Source organism: Fukomys damarensis, unplaced genomic scaffold, assembly GCF_012274545.1.
Source record: "Fukomys damarensis isolate Sample0158 unplaced genomic scaffold, DMR_v1.0_HiC HiC_scaffold_36, whole genome shotgun sequence".
In the NCBI taxonomy this organism is placed as follows: Eukaryota; Metazoa; Chordata; class Mammalia; order Rodentia; family Bathyergidae; genus Fukomys; species Fukomys damarensis.
Genome location: NW_022900948.1, coordinates 16,630,047 through 16,639,385, shown reverse-complemented (window position 1 = coordinate 16,639,385; position 9,339 = coordinate 16,630,047). Strand labels below are relative to the sequence as shown.

General features: G+C 47.0%; 1 protein-coding gene across 8 annotated transcripts in view; it reads left to right on the top strand.

Moving 5' to 3' along the window:
• Positions 1–1,233: 1,233 nt before the first annotated feature.
• Tbc1d2 (TBC1 domain family member 2) overlaps positions 1,234–9,339 on the top strand; it is a 50,382-nt gene continuing 42,276 nt past the window's right edge. Inside the window, exons 1-2 of one of the 8 annotated variants that reach the window (XM_010614390.3) lie at positions 1,234–1,865; positions 4,729–4,870. In XM_010614390.3, coding sequence (XP_010612692.1) covers positions 1,512–1,865; positions 4,729–4,870 — 496 coding nt within the window. In that variant the 5' untranslated portion in view covers positions 1,234–1,511. Of the gene's footprint in view, positions 1,866–2,519; positions 2,609–3,247; positions 3,372–4,617; positions 4,639–4,728; positions 4,871–6,357; positions 6,394–9,339 lie in introns of those variants that run through there. The other 7 variants (XM_010614389.3, XM_010614392.3, XM_010614393.3 and 4 more) reach the window with 7 other exon arrangements.

The window sequence follows — 9,339 nt, the reverse complement described above, 5'->3', positions numbered from 1 at the left end:
TGAAACTTTTACAGGGCCTTCTAAGAAAAAAATATAAAATTATAAACACAGAATGAAGCATGATAATCAATGTTTATTAAGAAATAAGAAAATAAGTAACAAAATTAAGAGATCTTTTCTAGCATTTATAAGAAATTCTTCCTGGTTGCAACCTCCCCACCTAAAAGACTATAAATCTCAAGATTTCTGGGCAAGTTGAACCTAAAGCTCATTTGCTTCACCATAAAATCTGCCTGGCGTCGGGGTAAGGAGGTAGAAGTTATAATTAGCTTTTTATAGGCAAGAAAACTAAGGCTGTGTAAATAGCTCAAGGGTTGTATTGGAATCTGAAAGTCATGCAAACGGACTCCAGAAACCTTGCCTTTTTACCCAGCCTGCTTCCAATTATCACCCCTGCCAGTGCAGGACGATTTAGCTAAGGACTGCTGAGGGGAAACGCTAAAAAGTAACAGCAGGAACCGAAGAAAGAGGAGGAGCAAGAGGGATGAAGCCTCTTGCAGGTGGCCCAGAAAGGACTGCACAGCCACGGAAAGGCGCCTTGGGAGAGAAGGGAAAAAACTTAAGGGGAAAGAGGTAAAATGAGGCAGGAAGTTGAGAAAGTCAGAACCAAGAGATTTTATTTCCGAAACGTACCGCACCCAACCATGCACAGTTGTGTCACTGAGTTGCCGCAGCGCAGTGACCGCCCCTGGACTCCTGATCCTGGGGCACCGGTACAGAGAGGAGGCGAATGGGAGCTGAGACCGAGTGGGAAGCAGGGCAGAGTCTCCGAAGTGCTGAAGAAACTTCACCGCCAAGAGGGAAGGAAAGGGCCTCGAGCCGCGCGCCCAGAGCGGCCGCCGGAAATGGGGTCCTGAGCCCCGCTGCCCTCCTCTCAGCCAATGGCCCCATGATGCCCTGTCGGACGGTGGCCCGCATAGCACCCGTAAGGAAAAGATGTGAGACTCAAGATGCAGTAGAAAGCGCCATCCTGCTGCGTTACTTACTATACAAGCTACACACACACACACACACACACACACACACACACACTCACTCACTCACTCACTCACACACTCACTCACTCACTCACTCTACGGCTGCCCTCAGCAAAGATGGCTGACCCGGGCAAAGGAAAGGCCGGATGTGGGCAGGCCTGGGAGAGAGGCGAGCGCCGGGTGGGGGTGGAGGCGGGGCTGGCGTTTGGAGAGGCGGGGCCAGCCACTCCCAGCCTGGGTTTGTAGATTATTTATTTATTTTTTAATTTTAGACAGGATTTCACTAAGTTGCTCAAGCTGGGCTCAAAGCTTGCGCTCTTCCTTGCCTCGGCCATTCAGAGTGCTGGAATTACGGTCATTGATACCCAAACCCTGCCGCCAGCTCGGTCCCTCAGCCCTCTTCTGTGGGCGGATCCACCGCTGGCTCCGCCCCCGCTCAGGTATCTGCCTCTGGTAGGTGCCCCAGAGTCTTGGGGATCTGGGCTCGGCGGTCCTGAGGGCCCCTCCTCCCTACACGGTCGCTGGCTAGCAGCAATGAAGGGTGACCAGGAGGACTCCCCTGGATCCGAAGAGCCTGCGGGCTTGAGCCGGAGCCCCGAGGTGGGGCCTCCTGAGGAGTCCGAGGACTGTGCCCGGTCCCCGGACGCGGCCCCCAAGAAACTTTGTGGGTATTTAAGTAAGTTTGGCGGTAAAGGGCCCATCCGGGGCTGGAAAACCCGCTGGTTCTTCTACGACGAAAGGAAATGCCACCTGTATTATTCGCGGACGGCACAGGATGCTAATCCCTTGGACAGTATTGACCTCTCCGGTGCGATCTTTGACTGCAAGGCGGACGCTGAGGAGGGGACTTTTGAAATCAAGACCCCTAGCCGGGTTATCACCTTGAAGGTAAATGGAACCTTTGCAGGTCTTCATACGCAGGTGCATACGCAGTCCCCAGGGCACAGGGGGCCAAAAGTGTGTGATCACAGTAAATGGACTGGAACAATGATCACCAACTTGTGCCCAGAGATTTGTTCTTTCTAAAGGCCGTTCATACCCATTAGGATTCCAGGGGCAAGGACAAGGGACCCATTTTATGGATCAAGAGAGTGAGCCATAGATGACGTTTGTGGCCAGAGGTCAGGAATTTAGTGTTGTAGTCCACACTAGGAATCCTGTAGTCTTTCTGCTTTCAGTGCTATATCAAAACTTCGACTTTTGGGTGTGCCTAACTCCGTAGTTACCTTAATTTTCCTTCTTGGACTGAAGTATAATCAAGATACCATTGTTGCAAACCTCAAGACTAGGATTCTTATTTACTTCTTGATATTTTGGGCAAGGGAAGTGAATGCTGACATTGGCAGAGATTGGGAAGATAAACACGTAGGTTTTTGCTGATCAGCCTTGATTGCTCATTTGGGCATGTCTAAACTAGTGAGCAATTAGTGTTTGTTGAATACACACATGCCCATATATGGTTATGGAACCCTGGTCACTTCATTGGAAAGAACTCTAGGCTAGGAGTTCTATGGGCCTCAGAGAACCTGTGCAAGGAAATAGCCTCACTTCCCCATTCTCATCTGTCTCTTCCTGAGCCTGCAGCTAACTAGACATCTGTGGACATTTCACAGTTTAGTGAGGTGTGGCCAGTGAGTAGGCTGGGGGACTCACTAGTTAAAATAATGGAAACCAGGAATTTCAGGCCAGGAAAGGCATTTTGGAGATCACGTAGTTCCTAGGTTCTGTGTCTCTTTCCACAGATTCAGGGCTGTGTACAGGGTTTCCAATGTGTGGTTTTTACTATGCCATTGATCCATGAGTGTGTCTGGCTTTGTGCTAGGTTCTGGGTTGAGGAGCCAAGTCAGTCCTGCCCCCAACTCCCAAATAGCTTAAGATGTGGTAGGTAAGATTGATAGAGGAAATGGTAGTCACAGTAAAATATCCATAGTGACAATGTGACAAGTCTGCATAAGAAAAATGTGTGGCAGGAGGAGAGGTAGCCAAAAAAGCATTGCCTGAGCCTTGAAAGAACTAGGTTTTTGGCAAACAGACAACAGGGAAAAGGGTGCTCCAGGCCAAGAGAGCCCTGTGAGCAAAGATAGAGTATAAGTGTCCAGGCAAGCTATAGGAGTCTGGGACATAGGCAGGAGCCCAAATGGGGAGGTGCATTTGTAAGTTAGGCTGATTAGCTTGGACTTTGCCTGGTAGACTATGGAAGTTGTCTTAAGAGCCTTCGCCAAGGAAACAGTGAGATTAGAATGTTTAGAGAGCTCAGTCTGACTATTGAGCAGAGAATAAATTAGGGGAAAGGGAGGGTAGTAGTCAGAGAATCCATCAGGAGGTGATCTGGAGGGGAATGATGGCTGAGCTCAAGCCATTGCCCTGGGAAGGAAGACAGATGGAAGTGGACAGGTATGTTAGGGAAACTGAATATGGTAGAGATGTCAGGAATGACCTGAGTAACTGTCTGGCTACCTCTTTGGGTCACTGACAGGAGGGGAACTCAGGATGAGAAGCTCCCCATAGGGCATGGTTCTCCTAACTAGACCTAGATCTTAAGCGTGTGTGTTGACTCATCATGGTATCTTCCAGTGCCCATTGTAGTCTCTGACATGCATGGTAGGTGCTCAAAAATGAATTATATAATAAAACAGTATTTGGGTTTTGCTGGAACTCATCAGCTTTAATATCATAGTGAAGCCCTGGGAGGTCCCTCAGCAAAAGTTTACGGAAAGAGACTGGTGGGCATCATTTGATCTTTCTGATACCTACATCACAGGTGGGAGCCTCTTGCATGGAGCCCCAGCCTAGATTATGCCTCATCTTTGACCCTCTTAAAAGGGAGAGTATGCCTTGGTTGCCACATAACCTGCTTTTCTCATGTGGCCTTGATCATAGGCTCTGGAGACTTATCATCTGCTCGCAGCGAGTTGCCCATCCTCTGTGTTCACATCAGCTAATTTCATGCCTTCTATGTGTAAGCCACAAATCTGGCCATAAATTACAGAAAATTTCAGATCTAGGAGTAGGACATTAGAGGTGTGGGACCAGTTCTGCAACCACAGTTCTGTAGAAAGGGCTGCCTTGCCTTGCCTCTTTCCTGGAGGATCCAGTGAGCTAATAGATGTGAGAGTAGGTGTTTGGACCATCTAGTATCGGGAAACTAATGACCAGCCTCAACTTCTAACTTGTTTACAGTGCTGGACCATGTGGAAGGTGTTACCGTGTTATCATAGTGTACACATGATTTTCCAGTCCCCATTCATATCTGATTTCAGTGCATCCCCCCCAGCAGGAGGGATTACCCCCATTCCACCAAAAGTCAGCTAAGACTTGCAGATGTCAGAGAGAGAGAGAGAGAGAGAGAGAGAGAGAGAGAGAGAGAGAGAGAAACACCAGGGTGCACTCAAAATTAGAATTCCAAAGCTCCTCTTTCTACCCATCATCTATTCTTCTGTCCAGTGAGTGCATTTTCATTTTCAGTACTTGTCATGTGTCAGGGTACTGTGCATTTTATTTCTCCTGTCTCACTTTACTCTCATAACCATTCCATGAAAGGCCATTATTGTCATTATAGCACAGTTGAGGAAACGGAGGTTCAGAGAGGTTAAGGAACCTTTGAGTGGGTGACCAGGGCCTGATTATTTTCCATAGCCAAGAAGCATGTGGTGCTTTAGAGGTGGGTGCCAACCCACACCTTCCCCTCATCCCACACCCAGTGCCACCCTGCAGGCACAGGACCTTGCCAACTAATCTTTGTGCTTCTCAGGCCACCACCAAGCAAGTGATGCTGTACTGGCTGCAGCAGCTGCAGATGAAGCGCTGGGAGTTCCACAGCGGCCAAACTGCACCTCCCGCTGCCCCTGATGCTGCCCCAGCTGGGAATGGGCCTGCCCTGCACCTTGACCTAGGTAACCCATGGGCCAGCCTCCTGCTATACACCAGGGCTCTGATGGCCGGGCCTTTACCCTGCTGCTGGGAGCAAGTGGAAAGAGCCCTCTGCAAAGGAAGCAGAGGTGGCCTAGGATTAGGTAGGGCAGGAATATGGGCTCTGATGCCCAGCTGGCTGGGTATAACTCTTAATTGCTTGTAATTTTAGCAAATTGTTTAACCTGCCTGAGTTTCAGTTTCCTTCCTTGTAAAGTGAGGGTAATTATATCTAATTTTTAGGGCAGCATATGAGGGTTACACGAATCCATACACTTGAAATGGCTAGAATAATGCCTGCACATTGTCAGAGCCCAATAGATATTACTTATTGTGATGATAGCAATCATGAGACAGTCCCAAGAAATAAAACCTGCACGGAATTGCTGTCGGGATTCATGTGAAAATGCAGTGTTGTAGTGGCTTCATCTATAAATGCTTTTATGCTGGGAATTGGGTGCATTCATGATTTTATCCCTATGGTTTTGAGAAAACAGAATCCTTTGCACTTCATGACCCACAGTGGAGGTTTCTTTCATTTTGTTTTTTGCAGTATTGAGAATTGAGCCCAGACCTCACATTGACCTATATCCCCAGCCCTTATTATTTATTTTTATTTTCAGGCAGGGGTTTTTTGTTTGGTTTGGTTGGTTGTTTCGTTTTGGCCACCCATCACCGAGACAGGTTGGTTGCAGCTCCATGTATGATGCACAGGGCTTGTCCCTCCTTGTCACACTCCTGTTAGTTCCCCCAGCTCCCACCTTGTGCCTATGCTTTAGCAGCACCAGCTGAAGCTCTGCTGTCCTTCCTTCTTTCCCAGGACAATCCTTCTGTTCTCTAAGGTGAAACTCCAGTGTCACCTCCTTATCTTGTCAGTCTCTTCTCAGATACCTCCTGAGACTTTGTCAACTGGACTCTGTATGGGCTCTTGATACTTCCAGTATTGCTAAGGAGGTTTGTCACATTGTGTTTGGATCACCAATATCCTTGTCAGTCTCCACCCACTATCCTTTAAGGGCAGGGGTCATTTCTTTGTCCTACGAGTCTCAGTCCTTGGTGCTCTGTGCAGCATATTGGATATTTATGGAGGGAATGTGTGAGTGAATATATTGAACTTCATGATTTAGGAAAGGAATGTAAAGTCCACAGCATGATGTCAGGTAGCTGCCATAAAAATGCACACATGCATACAAATATGTATATATATGTCATTCCCGTAATAGTATACATACACATATATTTTTGCTATTGCTGTCATACTAGAACATTATGCATTATGTCATTATTATCATAGTAGTACACACATATATGCTATTACTATTGTAATAACTACTCCTTTAATTGTTACTAAGAATTTCTTCGGGATCCTTCCTTCTCTCCCTCCCTCCTTTTTTCCTTCCCTCTTTCCCCCACCCCTCTCTTTCTGACTAGGCCCTGCTGTGTTGCTCAGGCTGGTCTCAAACACACAATTCTCCTGTCTCAGCTTCCTAAGTAACTGGGATTGCAGGTGAGTGCCATTGTATCTTTGGGCAGCCTTTTGAAGGTTTCCTTTACTTTCTACTACACCCCTACTCCCCATCTACCAGGCAGCCAGGTATCTCTGGCTATGCCGAAAATTATAGCGTGAGTTGATGAATTTGCCAAAGATTAGCCTCAGACTAGAAACGAGGAGAAGCCCTCTTTCCTGTGTCCCTTAAAGTGTAGTTTGAAGAACTACGTTGTGGAATGTTATAAGAAGCATAGCGCTAGGATCTCACAGGCCTTTTGTACTGTATAGCAAACCTGGTATGAGCACTTTAATTTTGTGGCTTTGCATCAGCACACATGGCCAGGCCTGTTCAGGACCAGCCTTGCTGTAGGCATGGGGTAAGGGATGGTTGCCATGGTGATCAGAGCACTAGTCTCCCAGAGGACACAGGCATGAGACTCAGGAAGCAGAGGTATGAGCCTCCTGAAGCCTTTCCGTGCCCCGCAGCAAGCCTGCATTTTCCCACACACAGAGCCTGAGCAGAAGTCTTCCCCACACCCTCCAGAAACACATTTCTAAAATCTTTAGCAAGCTGGGAATCCCTGAATTAGCTGTCTGGAAACAGACTGCCCCACCTCTCAGCCTCCACCCTTCCTGAGGAAGCAGAAGAGTGCAACCGTCCTGATCCCCTGCTGACTTTGAGTCACAGAGACTCTGGCCTGTAAAAAGTGTTCCATTATTGCCCTTGAGCAATGTCCTAGGCAAGTTCTCGTCCGCTTTTTAGCATTTACAAAATTATTTTGTACTTAACCTAAACAATGGTCTCTACAGAGCCATGAAAAATCGAAAGGAAATCAACAGATTTATAATAATCATAACACATTGCTAAAGTAAGCTGTGATTTACAAAGAGCTTTTATAAACTTCTATCTTTAAAAATATGCATACAGTTTACTAATGCTTCTCTAACAGTTGATGTGTATTATTTTCCTTAATCCTTACAACAATCTTATGGGTATTATTCCCATTTTATAGAAGAATAAATGGAGGCACTCTAGCAAGGAAGTGTCTGCACTGATACTTAACTCGGCAGATTCAGACCCTCCTCCCAAAGCTGAGGAGGCACTCAGCCCTCGGTCCAGTTACCTCCAGGGAAGTGGTGACCTTCTGCGTCAGGCCCTGTTTTGTGTAGACAATGACTTCTTACCATGTGTGGCAGAACAGACCTAGGGCTCAGGCAAAAGGAAAATTTTAAGTGAATGCTTCTGGATATATGCTGTATAGTCACATAATGAGGACCTTTCTCCAGGCTAGGAGGCCAGAGCCCTGAGTCATGGATTCTGTGCCCTATAGGAAGTGCTAACCTAAGCTGAGGGTGGCCGTCAGGTGCGACCCATCCCTTTTTGAGGACCTCTGCACTGGCTTGTGGCCTGTGACTTCTTGGGCACCCCCTCCCATCTTGGAACCATCTGTTTGTTCACAAGGCTACCCCCCCGTGAGCCCTGTGGTTTAATGGAAACGCACCATAATTGTGTCACCTGCTAGCTTTGACTTCGGCCACAAAACTCAGTCCAAGCTACTCTTTTCTCATTGGTGAAACCGAGGAGTGATGACACTTAACCCCCAAGACGGTTCTTTGTGGCTTCAGAGTAGATTTCAGGCCACAGATGATGTTTATAGGAGAGTAGACACTGGCAGTTAGGGAAGTACTTGCTAATATTAAAATCTTGGAAAGACTGTTATATTTTGTTTGCTTTGAATAAGGGGAAGACAATTCTTTGTGGCTTCAGAGTACATTTCAGGCCACAGATGAAGTTTATGGGAGAGTAGACACTGGCAGTTAGGGAAGTACTTGCTAAAATATTGAAATATTGGAGAGACTGTTATTTTTTGTTTGCTTTGAATAAGGGGGGGGAAAGGTGGTTTAAAGTAATTGATGAGGAAAATCTTAGCTGGGCACTGTGGTACATGTCCATAATCCCAGTTACTAAGGAAGCTGAGGCAGGAGGATTATAAATTCAAGGCCAGCCTGGAAAATTTAGCAAGGCCCCATCTGAAAATAAAATTTTTGAAGGGCAGGTGGCTCAGTGGTAGAGCAAAAAGACTGCTTTGAAAGATTCAAGTCCACATTTATAGGCCCCTCTGCTTTTCTAAACATTTCTGTGCACTTTAACTCTGAAGGAGACAAACTAAAGAGAGTATCCTCCCTGGTTTTTTGTTTTGTTTTGTTTTATTTAAGTGTTTCCCATTTGTGTAATAGCTCCCTCCCCATGGAGACAGGCTGGTTGCAGATCTTCCAGCCAAAGCCAGGTTCAGTACCTCAGGCTCCTACTCAGACCCTGGGGACTCTGCCCTTGCAGCCCAGTGAGGTCCATTCTCCTAGCCACATCCTCTTCCGTGTGACCTTCCCATCCCTGTGTCCTCTAGGTCTTTACCCAAGACCTAGACTTATGCTCAGCTCTGGCTCTAGAATCCTTTGCTGCTGTCTATCCCTATACTTTGTACAGAGAGATCCATCCCCACTCCTAGCACAGCTCCGAATCAGCTCCAGTGCCCCTCTCCAGGAAATCTCCAGCTTGGTTTGAAGACTCTGTCTCTACCTCCCAGAATGGCCCCTGCCCCAGTTTCTGCTCACCTCATTCCCAAGGTGTGCACTTCTTACCTTTGCCTACTTCTTAGGCTGTTAGCCCCCTACAGCTTTGATTCCTCCTACTTTTTCCATCCCCACCTGGAAGCCCTACGGTAGGCACCTGGTCTGTGCTTGGGGAGGGTTGAAGTGGAGGGAAGACCTCAAATGGACAGCTTTGGGTGTTGCCAAGTAGTGGATGACCTACACCATCTGATGGAACCTATTAAGAATTAGCAAATGTGCCAGGGATTTAGCTCAGTGGTGCTGCCACCTACTTTGCAAGCACAAGGTCCCGAGTTCAATCCCTGGTACAAAAAAAAAAAAAAAAAAAAAAAAAAAAAAAAAAAAAAAAAAAAA